This window comes from Melanerpes formicivorus, unplaced genomic scaffold, assembly GCF_026170545.1.
Source record: "Melanerpes formicivorus ecotype bairdi unplaced genomic scaffold, bMelFor1.0.p_v2 SCAF_1, whole genome shotgun sequence".
NCBI lineage: Eukaryota > Metazoa > Chordata > Aves > Piciformes > Picidae > Melanerpes > Melanerpes formicivorus.
In genome coordinates, this window is record NW_027142353.1 from 31,538,396 (window position 1) to 31,564,807 (window position 26,412).

Genomic DNA, 26,412 nt, shown 5'->3' on the forward strand with positions numbered 1-26,412 from the left:
CATGTGGCAGCAGATTCTGGAAGCCCAAAAGTGCGACGACAGAGCTGTGACCACCATTTTCTGGTATTAATTCCTTTGAGCAGAAGCAAAGCAGTAAACTTGAGGTTGGTTTCCCCCCCACTTTCACTCTTTAAAGCCCCTAAAGCCCCTTGACCTTTGCACAACAGCTGAAAATGCAGCAAGTTTAATCACTCTTCATCAGGAGGTTTTTTTCCTTATTATTGCTCTTCTAATCTCACGCTTTTCATTAAGTTGATTCAGTGATTTGAGAAGTACCAAATCAAAGGAAAGGAAAAAAAAAAGAACCCCTGATTTTTGGATGCTAAAAAGCTTCCATTGCCACAGAAGTAGCTGTGACAAAATCAATCCTTCAGTGGCAAGAAGCTGAGAGTGCCAAAAGCAATTTCCCTCTTACCTCAGCCTTGCGAATGCTCTCTCTGGCTTCATCTATTTTCTGCTCCAGTTCTGCTCTGGTTTGCTCAGACATCACAGGTCCATGGCATTCCAGCTCTTCAAGTGTCTGTCAGGAAGAAGAAAACACTCCTCAGGTGCAGTAAATGCTACAAATTCATTTCCAGGATGAATAGTCACAGGATCAAAGAATCCTATGGGTGGAAAACTACTGGTGGTTGTAGCCAGGTGGAGGTTGGTCTCTTCTTGCAGGCAACCAACACTGGAACAAGAGGACACAGTCTCAAGCTGTGCCAAGGGAAGTTTAGGCTGGAGGTGAGGAGAAAGTCCTTCACTGAGAGAGTTGTTAGCCATTGGGATGTGCTGCCCAGGGAGGTGGTGGAGTCACCATCCCTGGAGGTGTTCAAGAGGGGACTGGATGTGGCACTTGGTGCCATGGTCTAGTCATGAGGTCTGTGGTGACAGGTTGGACTCGATGATCTTTGAGGTCTCTTCCAACCTTAGTGATACTGTGAATTGTTTCAATTGGAAAAGACTTCCAAGATCGAGTCCAGCCTTCAACCCAACCCCACCACAGCCACTAAACCATGTCCCCAGGTGCCATCTCCACAGGTTTCCTGAACACCTCCAGGCATGGTGAATCCACCAGCTCCCTGGGTAGCTTGTTCCAATCCCTGACCTCCTCTGCAGCAAAGAGTTTTCTCCCAACCTCCAACCTAACCCTCCCCTGGCACAATTTCAGGCCATTTCCTCTCCTTTTATCACCTGAAATTACAGAATTAACCAGTTTGGGAAAGATCTTTGAGATCATTGAATCCAACCTATCACCCAACACCATCTAATCAACTAAACCATGGCACCAAGTGCCTCATCCACTCTCTTCTTAAACACTTGCAGTGATGGTGACTCCACCACCTCCCTGGGCAGCACACTCCCATGGCCAATCTCTCTTTCTGGGAAGAATTTCTTCCTCACCTTGAGCCTAAACCTCCCCTGGTGCAGCTTGAGACTGTGTCCTCCTGTTCTGGTGCTGGTTGCTTGGGAGAAGAGACCAACCCCTTCCTGGCTACAACCTCCCTTCAGGGAGTTGTAGACAGCAAGAAGGTCTCCCCTGAGCCTCCTCTTCTCCAGGCTAAGCAACCCCAGCTCCCTCAGCCTATCCTCACAGGGCTGTGCTCCAGACCCCTCCCCAGCTTTGTTGCCCTTCTCTGGGCACCTTCCAGCAACTCAACATCCTTCCTAAACTGTGGGGCCCAGAAATTAGAGAGAGGAGACCAACCCCCACCTCACTGCAACCTCCTTTCATAAAGTTGTATAGATTAATGAGGGGCTGAAGCAGGTTCAGAGAAGGGCAATGGAGCTGGTGAATAATCTTGTGAGGAGCAGCTGAGGGAACTGAGGAGGCTGAGGGGAGACCTTCTGGCTCTCTAAAACTTACTGAAAGGAGGCTGAAGTGAGGTGGGGGCTGGGCTCTTCTGCCCAGGAGTAAGGGATAGAACAAGTTGCACCAGGAGAGGTTCAGGTTGGACATGAGGAACAATTTCCCCACTGAAAGGGTTGTCAAGGGTTGTTCAGGCTGCCCAGGGCAGTGGTGGAGTCTCCATCCCTGCAGGGATTTAAACTCTGTGTAGATGTGGTGCTGAGGGCTATGATTTAGTGGTGACCTGACAGTGCTGGGTTAATGGTCAGACTTTATGATCCTAAAAGTATCTTCTTATGAAAACATCTCTATGATTCTTTAAGTTGTCAAGACCCTTTTTCAATGGTCAGTGTCCAAAGGAGGACTCTTTCTGTTCTGCCTTTGATCCCAATCCCTGCATTCCATAATCCAGTTCTTGAAACCAGTTCCTGAATCCAGTTCCCATCTGCTGCTGAGTCCAGACTGGGACTTCTCCAGAGCCTGCCCACAGCATCAGTGCTGATGGAGAGATCACTGACATCAGGGACTGGGTTCCATACTAGCTTGGATCTTTTTCATTTCATTGTTCTTACTTCCATCCCAGCTGGTTTAGTTTCTTTCCCAACCCATCAGCCTCTCTCCCTTATTCCCTTTCTCTTCCCTTTGGGATGCAGAGGGGTTCATAGAGAGCCTCCATCACTCACCTAGTGGCCCAAACCCTCAACATGGGTTCCTCTCTGTTGAGCCATACATGTAGATCCTTGATTTTGGTTTGGTTTAGAAGGGACCTTAAAGATCATATAGTTGCAACCGCCCTGGAAGGCACCATCGAGTTCCAAACCCCTTGTCATGGGCAGGGACACCTCCCTCTAGACCAGCTTGCTAAAAATCTCATCCAGCCTGGTCCTGAATTCTTCCAGGGCTGACTGAATGGCTTCCTTTCTATAGGTAATATCCAGGTGATCTATAGGAGCTAACAGAATCCCTGACACTCCAGCTGGAACAGAAGTGTGCTGTGAAGAGTATAGGCAGGTCTGTGAGTTACCTGCAGTAAAGATTTATATGGGAATACCAAAACATATTGAGGACATGAATCCATTGGAGAGAGTCCACAGGAGGGCCACAAAGATGATCAGAGGGTTGGAGCACCTCCCCTGGGAGGGCAGGCTGAGGGAGCTGGGGCTGTTCAGCCTGGAGAAGAGAAGGTTCTTTAAAAGGGAAGACCTTAGAGCAGCCCTCCAGTATCACAGTATCACAGTATAACTTAAGTTGGAAAGGACCTCGAGGATCATTGAGTCCAACCTATCAACACAGACCCCATGACTAGACCATGGCACCAAGTGCCACGTACAATCTCCCCTTGAACACCTCCAGGGATGGTGACTCCACCACCTCCTTGGGCAGCACATTCCAATGACGAATGACTCGCTTGGTGAAGAACTTCCTCCTCACCTTGAGTCTAAACCTCCTGTGTCCTCTTGTTCTGGTGCTGCTTGCCTGGGAGAAGACACCAACCCCTTCCTGGCTACAACCACCTTTCAGGTAGTTGTAGAGGGCAATGAGGTCTCCCCTGAGCCTCCTCTTCTCCAGGCTAAACAATCCCAGCTCCCTCAGCCTCTCCTCACAGGGCTGTGCTCAAGGCCTCTCCCCAGCCTTGTTGCCCTTTTCCGGACACCTTCAAGTGTCTCAGTGTCCTTCTTAAACTGAGGGGCCCAGAACTGGACACAGGACTCAAGGTGTGGCCTAACCAATGAAGAGTACAGGGGCACAATGACTTCCCTGCTCCTGCTGGCCACACTATTCCTAATGCAGGCCAGGATGCCATTGGCCCTCTTGGCCACCTGGGCACACTGCTGGCTCATGTTCAGGCGGCTGTCGATCAGCACCCCCAGGTCCCTCTCTGTTTGGCAGCTCTCCAGCCACTCTGACCCCAGCCTGTAGCTCTGCTCTGCATGGGGTTGCTGTGGCCAAAGTGCAGCACTCAGCACTTGGACTTGTTGAATGCCATCCTGTTGGCCTCTGCCCATCTGTCCAGTCGGTCGAGGTCCCTCTGCAGAGCCTTTCCACCCTCTAACTGACTAACATCTGCCCCTAACTTGGTGTCATCTGCAAACTTGCTGATGACTGACTCGACCCCCTCATCCAGATCATCAATGAAGATGTTAAAGAGCACAGGGCCCAGCACTGATCCCTGGGGCACACCACTAGTGCCTGGCTGCCAGCTGGATGTGGCACCATTCACCACCACTCTCTGGGCTCAGCCTCCAGCCAGTTCCTAACCCAGCACAGAGTGTAATGGTCCAATCCAAGTACCTACAGGAGAGGTGGGGAGGGACTTTTTACAAGAGTTATGGTGATAGGCCAAAGGGCAATAGTTTTAAACTAGAGAAGGGTAGATTTAGATTGGACATTAGGAAGGAATTCTTTAGAGTGAGGGTGGTGAGACACTGGAGCAGGTTGCCCAGGGAGGTCGTGGATGCCTCATCCCCGGAACTGTTGAAGACCAGGCTGGATGAGGCTTTGAGCAACCTGGGCTAGTGGGAGGTGTCCCTGCCTATGGCAAAGTGGTAGGAACTAGATAATCTTTAAGTTCCCTTCCAACCCAAGCCATTCTATGACCCCAAAAAGCCGGAGAAGCTGTCAAGCTGGCAGTCTGAATGTGGACAAGATACCACTGGCAGGTTGCCCCAAGAGGTACCAGGACAAAAATAATTCCTTTGTGCTGGCAACAGCTCCTCTTTCATGCTGTGGGGAGGTGGAACAGACAGAAATCTGTAGCCCAACGTTTTCCTCACCTACCCTCTGAGTGTGGATGATGTTTTTGTGCTCCCGGGCCACGCGGGTCGCCCACTTCCGAGCCTCCTTGTTGAGGCTGTGCTCTTCCGTCGTGCCGGTTTCTGACTCCAGCTGTCGGCTCTGCAAGACAGAACAGGAGCATGAGGCAAGGGCATGGACCTGGAGCCACCTCTGGAGAGCTTTAGTTACAGGAGAACTTCCTATTGTACTTATCAGCCCAGGATCTTGTTTCATGCAAAAGAAGAACGACCCACCAAGTCCCTTCCTCATGAACTCTGGGGTGGCACCAAACCCAAGAGAGATTCACCAAGTCCCTTCCTGATGAACTCTGAGGTGGTACCAAACCCAAGTGAGATTCACCAAGACCTTTCCTTACCTACTCCTTGGAGGTACCAAACCAAAGAAAGATTCATCAAATCCCTTCCTTATGAACTCTGTGGTGGCATCAAACCCAAGAAAGATTCAAGAAATCCCTTCCTTAGGAACTCTGTGGTGGTACCAAACCCCAGAAAGATTCAACAACAAAGGGCACAAACTATGAACACAGCAAGTTCCAGCTAAACTTGAGCAGAAGCTTCCTTGCTGTGAGGGTGCTGGAGCCCTGGAGCAGGCTGTCCAGGGCAGTTGTGGAGGCTCCAGTCTTGGAAATGTTCAGGGCCAAGTCAGACAGAACCTTGAGCAGTGTGGTCTGGTAGGAGGTGTCCCTGCCCATGGCAGGGGGTTGGAACTAGATTGTCGTAGTTTGGGCTGGCTGCCCTCTGCTACAGGGGTGTTTCCTGTGTCCAGAAGTCCAGCCCAGTGGGTGGACACAGGAAATTAGGTTATTTCCTACCATGATCCCTTGCACCACTATAAGTTTCACGGCGGGGTCTGGCACTTCCTCTTTTCTTCCTCCTCCATCAGCCGGTAACATGGGGGAGAGATCTCCTGGCTTTGGGCCTGGCTAGGCCCAAGGCCACGGGGGGATGGGCAGTCTCAGATCTGGCCAGCTGAGACTAGCCTAGCAGTGGGAGGGGGAAGAAGGAGCCCTGAGGGTCTTGGGTGTACCCTCAGGTAGGGATGGGTTTCTCTGGGTCTGTTTTTGGGTTTCTCTCTCTTGTCACTGTATTTTTTGTTTTTTTTTTTTTCCTGCACGCACTCACCGTTCTATTTAAACTTTTCATCACCTTTGCAATCTGTTTGTCTGAGTCGTTATTTCTGCGCGTGGTGGGGAGGGGGCCTGCCCCAACCCATTACATAGATGATCTTTAAGGTCCTATCCAACCCATTCTGTGACTCTGTTGTACTATAAGCATTCATTCCACAGATGAAACACCCTTGTCTCAGACACAAGAGCTCTGGAGGGTAAGTCTCCAAACCTTCTCTGTTTTACAACAGCACAGACAGAAGGAAAAACTTCTTGACTTTGAGGGTGCCTGCAGCAGGCTGCCCAGAGAGGTTGTGGAGTCTCCTTCTCTGGAAGGAGCTTCCGACTCCACCTGGCCATTGTGATCCTGGGCAAGCTGCTATGGGTGCCCCTGACTGGATGATCTCCAGAGGTCCCTTCCAACCTCACCATGCTGTGGTTCTGTCATTCTGTGATTTGAGCTCAGTTTTATCCCAGCTTGCTGGAGTAAGCATTTTTGTCCAGCTTCTTCCACAGCTTCCAGCTGCAAATCCAAGTGGAATTGTTTGACATTGCCTCTCCTCTACAAAACATCTCCCAAGGAACCTTCAACCTTCCCATTGGTCTTGCCCCTAACTCAGCAACTTATTTTCATCAAGAAAGAATTCAGACTCCTTTTTAGTCACTTGATAACCTTCTCCCAAGTGTGTTTGCTGGTTTTAATCTCTTTATCAAGAGCACTTGACCAGGAAAATGAATGCAAACCTTGTGGTCAACTCCTCAGGGCATACTAAAAGAAAAAAGGAATGGATGGTTGTTGGATCAGTGTGGTTGGATTAGTTACTCATAAAGCAGCATTGTCCCCAGGAAGATGTCACCCTTGCTTAAAGGTCTAAAAATAACCAATAGGGGAAAAAAAGGGGGAATAAAAAAGGAGCTAGAGAGAAACTAGGAATGTTAGGAAGAAGTTCTTCATAGAAAGAGTGATTGCCCATTGGAATGGGCTGCCCAGGGAGGTGGTGGAGTCACCATCACTGGAGGTGTTCAGGAAGAGACTGGATGGGGTGCTTGGTGCCATGGGTTAGTTGATTAGATAAGTGTTGGATGATAGGTTGGATTTGATGATCTCAAAGGTCTCTTCCAACCTGGTCTATTCTATTCTATTCTATTCTATTCTATTCTATTCTATTCTACTCTATTCTATTCTATTCCATTCCATTCCATTCCATTCCATTCCATTCCATTCCTACTGAAAATAAAAGCCAAAAGGTAGTCTCCAGGAGAAGAAGCTGAAACCAGGGACTCTGAACGTGGGCAAGACCAGAGAAGGTGGTGGAAATGCACAGTTTGAATACTTGGCTGAAAAGGAGAAATGTTTCAAACCCATCAGCTTCCTGAGCAAATGGAGCTGGGAGGGCTTGGAGGGGCTTTGCCCAACCTGTGGTGGACGAAGGTGATGACACTGAAGAAGGCTGTGAAGGAATGTGTAAGCAGAGAGGAGCAGCAGCAAGCAAGGGGGTTGGAGCAGCTCTGCTCTGAGGCCAGGCTGAGGGAGCTGGGGGTGTTCAGCCTGGAAAAGAGAAGGCTCTGGGGAGACCTAAGAGCAGCCTGCCAGTACCTGAGGAGGGCTACAAGAAGGATGGAGAGTGACTGTTTGCAAAGGTCTGCAGGGACAGGTCAAGAGGCAAAGGCTTCAAACTGGAGCAGAGCAGATTTAGATTGGATGTGAGGAACAAGTTCTGCACCATGAGGGTGGTGGAACACTGGAACAGGTTGCCCAGGGAGGTGGTTGTGGCCCCATCCCTGGAGATATTCAAGGGGAGGCTGGACAGGGCTCTGGGCAACCTGATCTAGTTGAGGATGTCCCTGCTGAGTGCAGAGGGGGTTGGACTGGATGATCTTTGGAGGTCCCTTTCACCTCAGACCATTCTATGATTCTATTGATCCTGACTGGCATGGAAGAGTTCATGTTGCAGGAGTGCTTCTAGGATGACCTGAGAAGTCTGATCTTCAGGTAAAGACAGGCTGGAGGAGTACCTCACTTTAAACAATGAAAAGCCAACTTAAACAGGTATAAGAAAGGAGCTCAAACAGAGATTTAGCTGCTAAGAACATGAGAATCAAATTTGTAGGGAAGATGGTGGGGGAACAAAAAATCAGTTTGGGGTCTAATTTACTCCATTTAGCACTTGCAAAACTGTTTTCAGGCCTGGAACTTGGTGGTGGCAAGATGTCCAATGGCTCAATTTAACCTCTTTCACACACACACACACACACACACACACACAAAAGAGGGAAACCAAAAACCACTTTACCATGGCCAAGGAATGAAGGAAGAGCCAAAAAAACCTGAGCTAAACATAGCTGGGTGGGTGTTCTGCTGCTCTCTCAGGGTTTGGGTTACAGTGCAAGCAGTCTTCAAGGCTAAAAATTCAACCTTCAGGAGAAGGTAATAGATGTCCCCAAAAAGCTAAGGAGCTCAGAGGCTGGCAATGCTTGCTCCTTAAACTAAGAAAGGCTGCAGGCACGTGGAGCTTCTCCATTTCTGTCTGAAATGTTGCTGTGCAGGAGTAGAAGCTGCCTTAAGACAGGGACAAGCAAACAGCTTCTGGCATTCCCTTGTCTCCAAGGGTATGGCTGGACGCAGAAAGCAGATAGATAATCTTTACAGTGAAAAGAGAAGTTGGCTCTTTGAAGCTAAAAGGTCTTTATTTTGGGGCTCAGAGGTCTTTATTTGGAGCTAAAAAGGTCCTTATTCTGGTTAAAAGGTCTTTATTTTGGGCTAAAAAGTCCTTATTTTGAGCTAAAAGGTCTACTTTGGGCTAAAAGGTCTTTAGTTTAGAATAAAAGGTCTCCATCCCTGGAGATACTCAAGGGAAGGCTCAACAGGGTTCTGGGCAACCTGATCTAGTCAAGAATGCTCCTGCTGACTGCAAAGTGGGTTGGCCTGGATGACCTTTGAAGGTCCCTTCCAACCCAGATGATTCTATGATTCTTATTTTGGGCTACAAGGCCTTTATTTTGGGTTAAAATGTCCTTATTTGGGGCTAAAAGGACTCCATCCCTGCAAATATTCAAGATGAGACTCAAGAGGGCTGTGGGCAACCTGATCTAATCAAGGATGTCCCTGCTGACTGTAGAGGGGGTTGGACTGGATGACCTTTGGAGGTCCCTTCCAACCCAGATGATTCTATGATTCTAAAATTCTCATTTTGGGCTACAAGGTCCTTATTTTGGGCTAAAATGCCCTTATTTTGGGTTAAAAGGTCCTTGTTTGGGGCTTGAAGGCCCTTTTTGGGGGCTACAAGTTGCTTATTTCAGCTTAAAAGGTCCTTATGTCAGCTTCTAAGGTCCTTATTTTGGTAGCTGAAGACTACAAATAGTCCATTCCAAGGGAGAAAAAAAGCAGTGAACATCTGTTGCATGCAAATCACCAATGCAAAACACAGCTCAAACCAGAGTCACTGCCTGTTAAAGAGGTGAGAAGATGATGTTATGGTGCCAAGGCTGCTGATCAGCAGGAGAAGGAAGGGCTGTGCCTGACATGTTTCACACTCCTCGTGGCTACAGACAGAAGTCAGGAGGAAACGGTGAGCCAAGTTTGCTGGGAGGTTTGGTCTGTCAGTGCAGAACTGACTTAATTTTAGGGTAGCCAAAGTGAGCTGAGGACTGAGCTGCATTTCTGGAAGATTACAAACAGGACCCCACCCCCAAACCCCATCTTTAAAAAGAAAGATGATTTGCATGCAGGGGGATTTTTGCCACTCAGAAAACCAAGGGACCTACATCCACTATTAATGGAATCATAGAATCAACCAGGTTGGGAAAGACCTCAGAGATCATCAAGTCCAACCTATTACCTAATACTCAACACCTCCTAACAACTAAACCATGGCTCCAAGTGCCACATCCAATCCTTTTTTGAACACCTCCAGGGCTGGTGACTCCACCACCTCCCTGGGCAGCACATCCCAATGGCCAATCTCTCTTTCTGGGAAGAACTTTCTCCTCACCTCCAGCCTCAACTTCCCTGCAAAGCTTGAGACTGTGTCCTCTTGTTCTGGTGCAGCTTGCCTGGGATGGGAGAAGAGACCAAATCCCACCTGGCTACAACCTCCTTTCAGGTAGTTGTAGAGAGCAATGAGGTCTCCCCTGAGCCTCCACTTCTCCAGGCTAAACACCCCCAGCTCCCATAGAATAGAGTAGAGTAGAATAGAGTAGAGTAGAGTGGAGTGGAGTGGAGTGGAGTGGAGTGGAGTGGAGTGGAGTGGAGTGGAATGGAATGGAATGGAATGGAATGGAATGGAATGGAATGGAATAGAATAGAATAGAATAGAATAGAATAGAATAGAATAGACCAGGTTGGAAGAGACCTTTGAGATCATCAAGTCCAACCTATGACCTAATACCTAACACCTCCTGACAACTAAACCATGGCTTCAGGTGCCATATCCAATTGTCAGGGTTGGAAGAGACCTCAAGGACCATCCAGTTCCAACCCCCCTGCCATGGGCAGGGACACCTCCCACCAGCCCAGGTTGCTCAAGGCCTCCTCCAACCTGGCCTTGAACAGCTCCAGGGAGGAGACATCCACAGCCTCCCTGGGCAACCTGTTCCAGTGTCTCCCCACCCTCACTGCAAAGAATTTCTTCCTAATCTCCAGTCTCAATCTCCCCTCTTCCAGCTTCAATCCACTGCCCCCTGTCCTGTCACTCCCAGCCCCTTGTCAAAAGTCCCTCCCCAGCTCTCCAGTAACCCCCTTCAGAATAGAATAAACACTAGACTAGACCAGGTTGGAAGAGACCTTCACGATCATCGCGTCCAACCCATCAACCAATCCAACACCACCTAAACAACTAACCCATGGCACCAAGCACCCCATCAAGTCTCCTCCTGAACACCTCCAATGATGGTGACTCCACCACCTCCCCAGGCAGCCCATTCCAATGGGCAATCACTCTCTCTGTATAGAACTTCCTCCTAACATCCAACCTAAACCTCCCCTGGCACAGCCTGAGACTGTGTCCTCTTGTTCTGGTGCTGGCTGCCCAGGAGAAGAGACCAACCTCTGCCTGTCTACAACCTCCCTTCAGGTAGTTGTAGAGAGCAATAAGGTCTCCCCTGAGGCTCCTCTTCTCCAGGCTAAGCAACCCCAGCTCCCTCAGCCCCTCCTCACAGGGCTGTGCTCCAAGCCCCTCACCAACTTCATTGCCCTTCTCTGGACTCATTCCAGCAACTCAACCTCCTCCCTAAACTGAGGGGCCCAGAACTGGACACAGGACTCAAGGTGTGGCCTAACCAGTGCAGTGTACAGGGGCAGAATGACTTCCCTGCTCCTGCTGGACACACTATTCCTGATGCAGGCCAGGATGCCATTGGCCCTCTTGGCCATCTGGGCACACTCTCTGCCTGGCTGCTCTCCAGCCACTCTGACCCCAGCCTGTAGCTCTGCATGGGGTTGTTGTGGCCAATGTGCAGAACCTGGCACTTGGATGTGTTCAATCTCATGCTGTTGGACTCTGCCCATCTGTCCAGCCTGTTGAGGTCCCTCTGCAAAGCCTCTCTACCCTCCAGCAGATCAACTCCTGCCCCTGGAAGGCTGCTCTAAGGTGTCCTTGGAGCTTTCTCTTCTGCAAACTGAACAACCCGAGCTCTCCCAACCTGACAATCAGACAAACCAGATTTGAAGACACTTTTTCACTTGCATGCTGGAAGGAAACCACAGCCTCAGGGCTGTGCAGGGGACACCTCGATTGAAAACAGGAACAAAAAAGGCTTCCAAAGCTCTTTGTGAGCTTTTTGTTGCCACTCTCTGGACGTTTTCACATGTGATAAAATGTGGCTTAAGGAAAAAGACTCCTTCCCAAACAGGAAAGGGAGAAAAGCTGGCTAATTTCCTTTCTGGTTTGCCCTGTCCTGATGGCTGGGTATTATCTGTGCAGCATGGGGACAACATGTTTGCAGCAGGAGAGGTTTCTGCAGACTTGTTATTAAATATCCCTTGACCCATGGAAGGATGTTGGATGATTAAACTGTCACCAGTTGTGGCCTCCCTGCAAGGTCAGCATGTGCTGAGTGGGGTTTTTTTGATAAGGCTAAACATATTTCACAGAATCCCAGCACAGTGGGGGTGGGAAAGGACCTCTGGAGCTCAGCCAGTCCAACCCCTCCCTGTTCCAGCAGGGCACCCACAGCAGCTTGCCCAGGAACACAATGGCCAGGGGGGGTTGGAAGCTCTCCACAGAAGGAGGCTCTGCAACCTTTCTAGGCAGATGACATCAAACTGAGTGGTGCAGTTGATAATGCCAGGGAGAGGGATTCATCCAGGGGGTCCTAGATGAGCTTGAAAGGTAGGACCACATAAACCTCATGAGGTTCAACAAGGTCAGGTGCAAGGTCCTGCACATGGATTGGGGCAATCCCTGCTATCAATCCAGGCAGGGGGATGAAGGGCTGAGAGCAGCCCCTTGGAGAAGGACTTGGCAGTGCTGGTGGGTGCAAAGCTGGAGATGAGCCAGCACTGAGCACTGCCAGCCCAGAGCAAGCCCTGTGCTGGACTGATCCCCAGCAGTGTGGGCAGCAGGGGCAGGGAGGGGATTCTGCCCCTCTGCTGTGCTCTGCTCAGACCTCACCTGCAGTGCTGGGGCAGCTCTGGAGGCCTCAGCACAGCACAGACAGGGACCTGTTGGAGCAGGTCCCTTCATAAATCCAAATCTGAAGATGTTCCAGATAAACCAGAACTCACACAAGCATTTCAAGTAGGTGACTTCCACATCCAACCCATTTCTAACATTCTTCTTGCCTATGATACTCCAAGTTTCAATCCAGTAACTCTTAAAATCACAGACTCACAGAATCACAGAATGTTAGGGGTTGGAAGGGACCTCCAGAGAACATTGAGCCCAACCCCCTGCCAGAGCAGGATCACCTAGGGCAGGTCACACAGGAACACATCCAGATGGGCTTTGAATATCTCCAGAGAAGGAGACTCCACAACCTCTCCGGGCAGCCTGCTCCAGGGCTCTAGCATCCTCACAGTGAAAAAGTTTTCCCTCATATTCACCTGGAACCTCCTCTGCTCCAGCTTGCCCCCATTGCCCCTTGTCCTGTCTCTTGACATAACTGAGCAGAGCGTGGCTCTGTCCTCCCCACACTGCCCTGCACATCTTTATCAACAGGAATGAGGTCACCCCTCAGGCTCCTCTGCTCCAAGATAAAGAGCCCCCAGCTCCCTCACCTTGTCCTCATAGGCTGTTCCACTGCCTTCAGCATCTTTGTAGCTCTGAGCTGGACTCTCTCAAGTAGTTCCCTGTGGTCCTTCTTGAACCGAGTGGCCCAGAACTGGACACAACTTTCCAGATGTGGCTTCACCAGAGCAAAAGAGAGGAGCAGAAGAACCTCTCTCAAGCTACTAACCACTTCCCTTCTAATCCACCCCAGGATGCCATTGGCCTTCTTGGGCACAAGGGCACATTGATGGCTCATGGACATCCTTCTGTCCACCAGAACCCCCCAGGGCCCTCTCTTCTGCACTGCTCTCCAACACTGAGGTCATTCCTCAAGCAAACAAAGTTCCAAACCTTGACTGCAGTCACAGTGGATCAGTTATTTGGTTTGTAGAGAGGCCATCATTTGTTCATGGAAGAGGTTAACATGAAACATTTGATTAAAGGCATGAAACCACTCTGCTTGCTTGTCTTTGGTGTGAAAACTCTCATGCACAAGCCACAAGCCCTAAAACCCAACTGATCACCTCTGCAAGAGCAGCGTGTGGCAAAAGAATGCTTGATGGTTGTCCTTGAATCAGGTTTTGAGTAGCAAACACACCAGTTCTGGCAAAGCCAAAAGGCTGAGCTAAAGTTCTCAGCCTCTTGGATTCCAAGGTGTCAATGTGAGACCTGCATCTGGCCAGCTAGGGTCCTGCTAGCTGAGAATAGCTGCATGGATCATTAAAGATGTCTGTGTCATTTATTAATCTGGAGGGGGTGGGGGGGTGGGAAATTAGTTAAGCAAAAGCACAGAAGCTCAAAGTAACAAAGTGTGATGAAGAAGTGCAGTGATTTTGCAGCCCAAGTGGGTTGGCCCAGGTAAAGAAGTCACCCAGACAGCTTTAGGCATGAAGAAGTCATTCACCACCTTCTCAAGCACTCCTGAAGCTGAGCACTCTCTGCACTGCCAGACCACACAAGTGCCACAACAAAAAAATCAGGTTCAATTTTGCAGTGGCCAAGAGTTTGATCAGAGTGAATTCCAGCTCTGTCTTCCATAGGGATGGCAAGAATGAAAAGCCCAACCTTGACTTAGTGGCAGGGCTGTGCTCCAGCAGCCTCTAGTTGAGCTCCAAGCTTCCCCAGTCACGCAGGAGAAGTCACCAATGCTACTCATCACTAGCTGGAGCTGGGAAATTTTAACTGATTCCCCCTCCCCAAAGATTAAAATATTAATGACAAACACTCTGCAAGGGCTAAAACAGAAAAACTGTGAAGCTGAAGGATTTTTTTCTCCCCCTGCTTTAAGTCAGGGTGGAAAAAGCTTGATTCCCCCCCCCCCCCCCCCATTGTATATCCAAATCCTGCATTCTGTTGCCACTTCCAGGTGTAAATCCCACATCCCAAGCCACATGCAAATGGATAAGGACACAAATGGTGAGGAGAAATCCCTCTCCCCCTCCCCATGTACCTCTGCTATTGTCATTCTCATAGCACTGACCGGTGAGGGCTCAATATCCACCAGCTGAACTGTGTTAAAACTCTGGAAGAGGCAGAGGAGGTCCAAGGATGAAAACACACAACAGCAAAGGTTAGAGAGGCAGGCACAGACAGAAAGGTTCTGCTCAGTGTGTTAAAACAGTCTCAAATGTTTGCAAGAATAACTGACTCTAAACAAAGAAGCTGGAAGGCAAAAGAACAATAAACCAACACAAAACAGTCAGTTTGTTACAATGGAAAGGGAATAAAAAGGAAATTTGGGTTATAGCTGTTAGTAGGGCTGGGAAAAAAGTCACACATCTAGCAACAGGCTGCTGGAATTGAAGCACCTGAACTGGAGAAAAAGACTTTGCAGTCCAAACCATTCAACCTATTGTTGTGTTTCCAACCCATTTCTAGCCACGTGCTGGTTGGAAAAGGATTTACACCCTGGGGCTACTCAGTTTTTGTGCCATTGATGACTGTTTGGGAAGCAACATGCCCCAAGAGAGGATTTCCTGAGATGATTTATGAATGTGATGTTTTAGCACTGCTCTTTACATCAATATAAAAAGCTATCACAGAATGGCTCAGGTTGGAAGGGATCTCAAGAGATCAACTCCTCCAACCTTCACACCATGCCCAGGGACACCTCTCAGCTAGACTCAGCTGCTCAAGGCCTCATCCAGCCTGGCCTTTAACACCCCCAGGCAGGAGGCAGCCACAGCCTCCCTGGGCAGCCTGTTCCAGAGTCTCACCACCCTCCTGCTGAAGAACTTCTTCCTCAGCTCCAGCCTGACCCTGCTCTGCCTCAGCTTCAAACCATTCCCCCTTGGCCTGGCTCTAGACACCCTTAGCAAAAGTCCCTCTGCAGCCTTCCTGCAGGATCCCTTCAGCTATTGCAAGGCAGCTCTGAGGTCCCCCTGGAGCCTTCTCTTCTCCAGGCTGAACACCCCCAGCTCCCTCAGCCTGGCCTCAGAGCAGAGCTGCTGCAGCCCTTGGATCATCTTTGTGGCCTCCTCTGGACTCCCTCCAGCAGCTCTGTGTCCTCCTTGTGCTGGGGACAGCAGAACTGGAGGCAGGATTGGAGGTGGGGTCTGAGCAGAGCCAAGGGGCAGAATCCCCTCTCTTGCCCTGCTGCCCACACTCCTCTGGCTGCAGCCCAGCACACAGCTGCCTGCTGGGCTGCCTGAGGGCACTGCTGGCTCCTGGGGAGCTGCTCAGCACCCAACAACCCCAAGTCTCTTTCTTCAGGGCTGCTCTCACCCCACTCTGCACCCAGCCTGGCTTTGTGCCTGGGCTTGGCCTGACCCAGCTGCAGGACAGCTTTGAAGGGATGAATCAACCTCCAGCAGTGGAGAACGTGGAAGGAGATGAACTCAGCCTGGATTTATACCTGGGTTGGGTGTCCAAGGCCTCATCCAATCTGGCCTTAAACATCCAAAGGGATGTCTCCTGAGCAGTTTTGAGGCATGTGGAGATTTCATTTGGTGTAATATCACCCCTGTTGTAACCCAGTAGCAGTGACTATGACAAGAATCTCACCCAATGACAAAAAGCCACCAAAATGCTGTTAGATTTACATTGTCAGCAGAAATCCACAGGGCTGCCAGTCACAATCTGGAAGCCAAGGAAAAGAAAAAAAAGAAAAAAGAGGGATTCTGATCTTCTTTGGATGATGTGTAGCCTTTTGGAGGCTTTTTTAATTCTCCTTACCCCCCTCATGCAAGCAGAGCTGGTGGAATCCAGGCCACTTCTCCCTCGCCAGCATGAGGTGGAAGCAGGCCGAGATCCCAGCGAGCTCTGTTCTCTTCCCTATTTATACCCAGGTTGTTAACACACACAGAGACACAAAATACAATAAAGGGAGAAGAAAGAAATGAAGGGATTCAGGGAGGGTGGGAATTTCTTACAGTGTCAGTGTCACTGGGTTGGAACTGGAAAGGCTGTGGTTTGTGAAACACAGAGTTCTCCTGTAAGAAGAGCTGCAGGCTGTAGTCCCGAACCACCTGGGGAAAAGAACAGAGGCCATTTAGATGGGGAAAGACCTGCACCCCATTTAAAAACACAGATTGGAGAGTCACATCAAGAGTCAAATCTGCAGCAGAGTGCAACAACAGATAGATATAGCTATAAAAGCAGGAGCTAATTCTGGGCTGTGCTAGCCCGGAGTTATCCAGAAGCAACCTGCAGGATGCAGGCTGCTGACACAGAGCTAAAATCAACCTGCCAGGGAGCTGTGGGAAACAGCATAAAGGTAAAAAGGCAAGGTAAAAAAAGCCAGTTGTTGAGTACAGAATATGTGGTGTCCCCAACATTGTCACTTTTCCCCTCCTCTTGTGGATCATTTCCTGTGCACAGCTTTTTCATGAGCTGAAATGTCTGATTACAGAATCCCAGCAGGGTGGGGGGTTGCAAGGGATCTCTGCAGATCACAGCACCCCAGCATGGTGAGGGCTGGAAGGGCCCTCTGCAGATCACAGCACACCCTTGGCCCTGCCCCTGGGCACCACTGAGAAGATCCCAGCCCTATCCCTTGGCCCCCACAGCCCCTTGAGATCTTGCTGAGCATTGCTCAGCTCCCCTCTGGGGCTCCTCTTCTGCAGGCTCTCAGCCCCAGGGCTCTCAGCCTTTGCTCCTCACAGAGCTGCTCCAGGCCCCTCAGCAGCTTCCCAGTTTCCACTGCACTCTTCTCCAGTAGTTCCCTGACTCTCTTGAACTGGGAAGCCCAGAGCTGGACACAGGACTCCAGATATGGCCTTCTTAAGGCAGAGTGGAGGGGAAGGAAAACCTCACTTCACCTGCTGGCCACACTCTTCTTCATGCCCCTCAGGAGAACTTTGGCCTTCTTGGCCACCAGGGCACATTGGTGGTTCATGGGGAACTTGTTGCCCACCAGCACTCCCAGGTCCTTCTGTGCAGAGCTGCTCTCCAGCAGGTCAGCCCTCACCTGTCCTGCTGCAAGAGGTTGCTCCTCCCCAGGGGCAGGACCCTATGATTGCCCAGTCCGATCATCTTCATAGCCCTCCATTGGACTCTCTCCAGTAGTTCCCTGTCTCTCCTAAACTGGGAAGCCCAGAACTGGACACAATACTCCAGCACTTCTTTTTACCCCAATTCTCACTTGCAGATGATTTGGAACAAGGCCTGCAAAGGCAGTTGCAAAAAAGTCCATCTCTATTAATCTGCTTGGAGAGGAAAAGTCCCAAATCTTGCCTCTTCCTGAAGCAAAACTACTTCAAGCTCCTCAATTTGTCTAATGACAGATTTCAGATGGCACAACACACATCCCTAAACAAACCTCTTGTGTCACAATTTTCCCTTATTCACAGAGAGAGAGAGACAAAAAACCCCCACCAACCCCAACCCCTCCATGATTGCAATATGAAGAAAGAGAATCAGTGGGGGAAGTGTTCGCTGCACCCACGGCTGGCAACGAGTCAAGAACAGCACAAAATCTGTTCTAAAACTGAAGGTTTAAATGTAGAAGGGTGGCATAAAGATGGTATTTAGGCAAAAATAGCAGCAGCATTTAGAGAGGAGCAAGGATCCTGATTGCTCTCTGTGTACAATGGTAAATATAGGCTGTGGAATGCAGCAAAATGTTGATGCTGGGGTGCCCGAAATATTCGGCTGTCAGAGAATTAATCTCCAGTTAAAGACAGTAAATAGACCTCCAGGGCCAATAACAGGCTCCGTTCAACCACCAAAGGACATAATGACTGCAGCAATTGGAGCACTGCAGCACAAACACACTGAAATCCACAGCAAACAGCCAGGGAAGGGGGAGAGGGAGCCTGGGTGAGGAATTCCCAGAGAGTGATAAAATGCTTTGGGTTGGAAGGGAACTCCAGAGATTCATACAATGGTTGGAAGGGACCTTAAGGATCATCCAGTTCCAACCCCCTGCCATGGGCAGGGACACCTCCCACCAGACCAGGTTGCTCAAGGCCTCATCCAGCCTGGCCTTGAGCACCTCCAGGGAGGAGGCATCCACTGCCTCCCTGGGCAACCTGCTCCAGTGTTTCACCACTCTCACTCTAAAGAATTCCTTCCTCATCTCCAGTCTCAACCTCCCCTCTTCCAGCTTCAATCCACTGCCCCTCATCCTATCACTGCAAACCCTTGTCAGAAGTCCCTCCCCAGCTCTCCTGGAGCCCCCTTCAGGTACTGGAAGGCTGCTCTAAGGTCTCATAGAGCCTTCTCTTCTCCAGACTGAGAAGTTTCCTTCTCTTTTCCTCCCAGCCTAGAGCAGGAGCTTTTATCCTGGCAAAGAGGAGAACAATAAACCCTAAAGACAACAAGTGCCCTGGCTTCTCTTTGCTTCCCTTTCAGCTCCCCGCTCAGAACCACACGTGGCACTTTCCCTTACCCCAAGAGCTTTTTAGTTTCTGGTGTCCATAGTTTTGGGCTTGTTTTCAAGTTCTTTGTCTGCTCTCATGAGTCACTTGATGATTGCTCTGCACATCAGTTTGTTCCTTTACAATTTGGGCAGGGCCATTGTCTTTAATGACCAAACCTTTGCTGCTGGTGCACTCAAGTCTGCTCTAAGCACAACAAAACAGGGAATTGGAGCACTGCAGCATAAACACACTGAAATCCACAGCAAACAGCCATGGAAGGGGGAGAGGGAACCTGGGTGAGAAATTCCCAGAGAGTGATAAAATGGTTTGGTTTGGAAGGGAACTCCAGAGATTCATACAATGGGTGGAAGGGACCTAAAAGATCATGCAGTTCCAACCCCACTGTCATGGGCAAGGACACCTCCCACCAGCCCAGCTTGCTCAAGGCCTCATTCAACCTGGATGGGCTGCCCAGGGAGGTGGTGGAGTCACCATCATTGGAGGTGTTCAGGAGGAGACTTGATAGGGTGCTTGGTGCCATGGGTTAGTTGATTAGGTGGTGTTGGATGATGGGTTGGACACGATGATCTCGAAGGTCTCTTCCAACCTGGTCTGATCTGTTCCATTCCATTCCATTCCATTCCATTCCATTCCATTCCATTCCATTCCATTCCATTCCATTCCATTCCATTCCATCCTTCCAGCTTCAGTCCATTGCCCCTTGTTTGCCACAGGGCCATGTTGTTGGCTGATAATTGTCCTGCTGACCACCAGGACTCCCAGGTCCGTATCCCTCTATATGCCAACAGTGGCCACAGCAGAGAACTCTGTGCCAGGTGACCCAGATGAAATGATTTAAAATCAACTTCAAAGAGAAAAGAACCCCAAATTGTAGTGGCTGAAAGCTGTGAAAACCTCTGCTATCATTTGAAAACACAAATCTTGCACTGTAGACCTCTGAAAAGCAACTTGGCTCTGCAAAGAAGAAAACTCATCTGTACAGCAGCACTCCTATAAGATGAGCTGAAGAAGGGACAGAGTGCACTTGCAACCAGTTTGCTGATGGTACCAAACTGGGAGGAGAGGCTAACACCTCACCAGGCTGTGCTGCCATTCAGTGAGGCTTTGACAGGCTGGAGAGTTGAGAGAGAGGAACCTCATAAAGTTCAAGCAGGGCAGTGTAGGGTCCTGCCCCTGGGGAGGAGCAACCTCTTGCAGCAGGACAGGTGAGGGCTGACCTGCTGGAAAGCAGCTCTGCACAGAAGGACCTGGGAGTACCGGTGGGCAACAAACTCCCTATGAGCCATCAATGTGCCCTGGTGGCCAAGAAGGCCAAAGGTCTCCTGAGGGGCATGAAGAAGAGTGTGGCCAGCAGGTGAAGTGGGGTTCTCCTTCCCCTCCACTCTGCCTTAGGGAGGCCAGATCTGGAGTCCTGTGTCCAGCTCTGGGCTTCCCAGTTCAAGAAAGGCAGGGAACTACTGGAGAGAGTGCAGTGGAGGCTGGGAAGCTGCTGAGGGGCCTGGAGCAGCTCTGTGAGGAGCAAAGGCTGAGAGCCCTGGGGCTGAGAGCCTGCAGAAGAGCAGTCCCAGAGGGGAGCTGAGCAATGCTCAGCAAGATCTCAAGGGGCTGTGGGGGCCAAGAGGATGGGGCCAAACTCTTCTCAGTGGTGCACAGGGACAGGACAAGGGGCAAGGGGCACAAACTGGAACCCTGGTGGTGCAATCAGGAGATGTGGAGAAAGTTGTTTGGTGTGAGGGTGCTGGAGGCCTGGAGCAGGCTGCCCAGAGAGGTTATGGAGTCTCCTTGTTGGGAGAGCTTCCAACCCCCACTGGTCATTGTGCTCCTGGCCAAGCTGCTGTGGGTTCTCCTGCTTTAGCAGAGGGATTGGACTGGATGATCTCCAGAGGTCCCTTTCAAACCTCACCATGATGGGATTCAGTGAGATTTTCCCTCAGAACAACTCTTATCAGAAGGTGAGGCTGGGGGAAGAGGGGAAGGGCTGTCCACAGCCAGCAAACACAAACCCTGAAGCACTGTACAGAAGGTATTTGAGAATCAGTTAAAAAGCAAAGAAAAAGCCTCCTGAGCAATGAGATGTTCTCAGAAGTCAGCAGCAACCTTTCCAAGAAGATTTCCTGTTATTCAGAAGTGAAGTCAACCACCTCACACAGTTGCTTGAGAAAGTCCAAGTCGACTGAGACCTTCAAACAGCCTGGAAACCAACTGTCAAATCCACACCTTCTGCAGGGAGGAGGCAGAGGCAGAGACGTGCACAGAAGCAAGTTCCTTGCCCAGGCTTGGGGAAGCTTCTTACCAGAAACATCACAGCAATGTTTTTTCCCAAACAGCAAATGGAATTTCAGAAGATGTTCCAAAGCAAATCAATTTTTGTTGTTCCTCCCAAAAAGTGCAAGAAGAAGAACAAAGCCTGGAGTAAGACTCCTCGAGTGGAAAGGAAGCTGGAGCATTTTGGGCTGCTGGCTGTCAGAGGCTATTTCCTGGACATGCCAGAGGAATGACAGAGAAACATGGAATGGTTTGGGTTGGAAGAGACCTTTCAAGGTCATCCAGTCCAACATCCTGCAGCCAGCAGGGACATCTGTGACTAGAGCAGGCTGCTCAGAGCCCCAAACAACCTGACATGGAATGGTTCTAGGCATGAGGCATTTCCCACCTCTCGGGGCAACCTGGGACAGCCTCTCACCACCCTCACTGGAAAACATTTCCACCTTCTATCTAGTCTTTTAGTTTCAAACCATCCCCCCTTGTCCTGTCACAACAAGCCCTGCTCAAAAACCTCTCCCGAGCTTTCTTCTCAGCCCCTTCAAGTCCTGCAAGGCCACCAGAAGGTCTCCCTGGAGCCTTCTCTTCTCCAGGATGAACAACCCCAACTCTCCCAGCCTGGCCTCACAGCATAGGGCTTCCAGCCCTCCCAGCATGGCTGTAGCCTCCTCTGGCCCTGCTCCAACATGTCCCTGCCTGTGCTGTGCCAAGGACTCCAGAGCTAACCCAGCTGCAGGTGTGGTCCCAGCAGAGTGGAGCAGAGGGGCAGAATCACTGCCCACATGAGTCACCTCCACCCAGTAGTAATCAAACCTCTAAAGCTGCAAGAAATGATGCTAGGATAGTCTGTGAAACGCCTTCATTTTCTACAGAATACCTGGTTTGGAGATGCTTCCTCAATCTGCCTGGGGGTGTTCAAAGCCAGGCTGGATGAGGCCTTGAGCAGCTGAGTCTAGTTGAGAGGTGTCCCTGCCCATGGCAGGGAGGTTGGAGTAGATGACCTCTGAGGTCCCTTCCAACCTAAACCATTCTATGATTCTCTGACTGACCACCTCCTTAGCAGCTGGATGTAAAGCAGGCCACCCAGACAGGTTGTGGAGTCTCCTTCTCTGGATAGATTCCAAACCCACCTGGACACTGTGATCCTGGGCAAGCTGCTCTGGGCGCCTCTGCTGTAGCAGAGGTGGTTCAACCTTCCAACCTGCATCGTGCTGGGATTCAGTGAACAATAAATCTTATTCAGTGAATTAGTAAATCTGATGGAGAGCAACTGAAGGAGCTGGGGCTGCTTAGTTTGAAAAAGAGGAGGTTGTGGAGGTTGTGGAGAGGCTGGTGTTGGTCTCTTAGAATAGAATTAACCAGGTTGGAAAAGACCTCAGAGATCATCGAGTCCAACCTACCATCCAACACCATCTGATCAACTAAACCATGACACCAAGCACCCCATCCAGTCTCTTCTCACAAGTAATTAGTGATAGAACAAGAGGGAATGGCCTCAAGCTGTGACTGGGAAGGTTTAGACTGGGCAGTAGGAAACATTTTTTCCCAGCCAGAGTGGTCAGGCACTGGAATGTGCTGGGCAGGGAGGTGGTTGAGTGCCCAGCCCTGGATGTGTTTCAAGGTGGTTTGGATGTGGTGCTTGGGGCTATGGTTGAGAGGTGAGCCTTGGAGAGTAGTTGGCCTTGGTGATCCTGAGGGTCTTTTCCAACCTGAATGTTTCTGTCATTCTGTGAATCAGGCAGAGCCCTGCCCACCCAAAGAAGCCAGCTTGGGCTCTCCACATTCAAGAAGTGGGCAAACACCTCCTGGGAAGGAACTTCCCTTGTTCTCAAGCAAATGTAAGTTGATTCCACCTTGTAAACAGGCAATCATTTCAGGTGGAACACCAAAAGTCTTTCTACCAACCATCTGCAAGGTCTTTTCTAAACGTAGCTTGGCAAGCTTGTGATCTTGTCCTCAAAGTAGCAGTGAAATATTCAAGAAAACAATAAATATTTAAGATCTTTGCTTCCCTGGCAGGCTGGGTTTTATCCCCAGCTACTAAACTGTCAACAGATTTGTTCCATGCTGAAGACTGAAGCTTTTTTGGAAACACAAACATGTGTAGAGTTCCTACTCCAGCTTCACCTCTCCTGTTGTTTGAGCTCGCTGTGAGGTGGACCTGCTGCACGTTCCAAAGCAAGGAGGAGCAAAGCTCACAGACATGACTCTGTGGAACAATCCTCCCCCCATTAATGTGGTTCTTTGTAGCAATGTAACACATTTTTTTCCCTTCTCTACATTCCTGAACTGCAAGGAAGAGGAGGAATTTGCTGCTGCTGCTGCTGAGCTATAAAGCAGTTGTAAAGTTCCTGTTCAGACCTGACAGCTCTGTTTACATTTTTGTTCCTTCTCCAGGCATTGTCCTCACTTAGCAAAGCAAAATGATTTTCCTCAAGCATCCAGCATGAGCTTCTCACTGTGGAAAAGCAGCCAGACCTGCAGGCTGCTGGCCACACAGAGCCTTGCTGCCAGAAGCTGCCACAAGCTCAGCACACGCAGGTGTAACACGGAGCTGTCTCTGCACAAGGGAGCTTGGAATGGTTTGGGTTGGAAGGGACCTTTCAAGATCATCCAGTCCAAGCCCCCTGCAGTCAGCAGGGACATTTTCAACCACAGCAGGTTGCTCAGAGCCCCAGACAACCTGACCTGGAATAGTTCCAGGGATCTCCCTGGATCTCCCACCTCTCTGGGCAACCCGGGACAGGGTCTCGCCACTCTCACTGGAAAACACTTCCAATTTTTATCCAGTCTGAACCTTTTAATTCCAAACCATCCCCCCTTGTCCTGTCACCACAGGCCTGCTCAGAAGTCTGTCCCCAGCTTTCTTCTCAGCACCTTTAAGCACTGAAAGGCCACCAGAAGGTGTCCCTGGAGCCTTCTCTTCTCCTGGCTGAACACCCCCAACTCTCCCAGCCTGGCCTCACAGCAGAGGGCTTCCAGCCCTCCCAGCATGGCTGTGGCCTCCTCTGGCCCTGCTCCAGCAGGTCCCTGTCTGTGCTGTGCTGAAGACTCTTGTCCTGAGGACAATGTGAACTTGCAGCCCAGAAGGCCAAGGCATCCTGGGCTGCATCCAAAGCAGCATGGGCAGAGATGAGAGAGGAGATCCTGCCCTCTGTTCTGGGGAGACCTCACCTGCAGGGCTGCGTCCAGATACAGAGCCCTCAACATAGGAAGGACATAGACCTGCTACAGTGGGTCCAGAGGAGGACACAAAGATAGCTGGGAGACTGGAGCACCTGTGCTACAAGGACAAGCTGAGAGAGCTGGGGCTGTTCAGCCTGGAGAAGAGAAGGCTCCAGGGAGACCTTAGAGCAGCCTGCCAGTACCTGAAGGGGGCTATAAGAAGGCTGTAGAGGGCCTGTTTGCAAAGGCCTGCAGGGACAGATCAAGGGGCAAAGGTTTGAAATTAGAGAAGATTTAGATTGGATGTTAGGAACAAGTTCTGCAGCATGGGGGTGGTGGAACACTGGAACAAGTTGCCCAGGGAGGTGGTTGGGGCCCCTTCTCTGTAGATATTCAAGGTGAGGCTGGACAGGGATCTGGACAACCTGATCTAGTTGAGGATGTCCCTGCTGACTGCTGAGGGGCTGGACTGGATGACCTTTGGAGGCCCCTTCCAGCCCATGGTTTCATTCTACAACCTCCAGAGCTGCCCCAGCACTGCAGGTGGGGTCTGAGCAGAGCACAGCAGAGGGGCAGAATCCCCTCCCTGCCCCTGCTGCCCACACTGCTGGGGATCAGACCAGCACAGGGCTGGCTCTGGGCTGGCAGTGCTCAGTGCTGGCTCATCTCCAGCTTTTCATCCCCCAGCACCCCCAAGTCCTTCTCCAAGGGGCTGCTCTCCAGCCCTTTATCCTCCCAGCCTGGATTGATAGCAGGGATTGCCCTGGCCCAGGTGCAGGACCTTGCACTTGGCATTGTTGAACCTCATGAGGCTGACAAACAGTTAGTTTGCTAAAGGCACAGGCAGGCAGCACTCCAAGTGCATTCTGCACACAAGGGATTTCATACAGCACTGAGAAATGAAATATGAGTATGCAGCCTTTATATGGGAGCTTATTTAGGGGAAGGATTCACACCCAGTGTGTTTGGGTGAGGTATTTTAAGCCAATCTGAATGATGCTCACCAAGGTAAGAGTAAGTCCTTTTCCAACAGGAGATAAAAGAATATTGTCATTATGGAACCACAGAATCTTCAGGGTTGGAAAAGCCCTCTAAGATCATCAAGTCCAACCATCAACCCACCAGCCACATCACCATTAAATCGTGTCCCAGCCACACAATTTTTGAACACCTCCAGGGATGGGGACTCCACCACCTCCCTGGGCAGCTTGTTCCAACCCCTGACCACTCTGGCAGCAAAGAGATGTTTCCTAATCTCCAACATAAACCTCCCCTGGTGCAGCTTGAGGCCATTTCCTCTTGTCCTGTCCTTTGGAGAAGAGACTGACCTCCACCTACCTCCAACATCCTTTCAGAGAGTTGTAGAGAGCAATGAGGTCTCCCTTCAGCCTATTTGTGTCCAGGCTGAACCACCCCAGTTCCCTCCGCTGCTCCTGAGGGACAAGGGACAATGGATATAAACTCCAGCACAGGAGGTTCCACCTCCACATGAGGAGGAACTTCTTCACTGGGAGGGTCACAGAGCCCTGGAGCAGGCTGCCCAGAGAGGTTGTGGAGTCTCCTTCTCTGGAGACTTTCCAAGCCCCACCTGGATGTGTTCAAGAAGAGACTGGATGTGGCACTTGGTGCCATGGTCTAGTCATGAGGTCTGTGGTGACAGGTTGGACTTGATGATCTTTGAGGTCTCTTCCAACCTGGTGATACTGTGATACTGTGTGACCTGCACTAGATTCTAGAGTCCAGACTGGCAGGGTGATTGGACTTAATGATCTCCAGAGGTCCCTTCCAACCCCTAACATCCTGTGATCTTGCCAAGACCTGTGCTCTAGGCCCTTCAACAGCATCACATAAATTCAAAGAGAAGTGAACATGAAGCCAACTTTTAATCTCTTCCCTTGGTATCTTAGAAAGTTTGAGGTAGATTCATGGAGTGGTTTGGGTTGGAAGGGACCTTAAAGATCACCTAATTCCAACCCCTCTGCCATGGACAGGGACACCTCCCACTAGATGAGGTTGCTCAAGGATTACCCCACGTGCAGATGAGTATGGAATGTCTTAATTGTTTTTTTCTTCCTTATCAAAGTCTCTGTGTGGGTGTTAGAAAGGAGTATTATGACTGCACCTAAGCAGCTCAGTGGCAATTAATTGTTATTTATTTATTTGCAACCAGGCTGATGAATTATTTCATTATCAAAATTAGCCTGCATGCCATCAGAGACTTCT

The 26,412-nt window shown here is 50.2% G+C and overlaps 1 protein-coding gene across 2 annotated transcripts in view; it reads right to left on the reverse strand.

Moving 5' to 3' along the window:
• The window catches only part of FCHSD2 (FCH and double SH3 domains 2), a 241,138-nt gene that overhangs the window by 44,328 nt on the left and 170,398 nt on the right, over nucleotides 1-26,412 (reverse strand). The window contains exons 10-13 of one of the 2 annotated variants that reach the window (XM_068139183.1): nucleotides 16,312-16,407; nucleotides 14,391-14,462; nucleotides 4,610-4,726; nucleotides 416-520 (exon numbers count right to left, since the gene is read on the reverse strand). In XM_068139183.1, the coding sequence (XP_067995284.1) occupies nucleotides 416-520; nucleotides 4,610-4,726; nucleotides 14,391-14,462; nucleotides 16,312-16,407 (390 nt within the window). The remainder of the gene's footprint in view (nucleotides 1-415; nucleotides 521-4,609; nucleotides 4,727-14,390; nucleotides 14,463-16,311; nucleotides 16,408-26,412) is intronic. The other variant, XM_068139192.1, reaches the window with a different exon arrangement.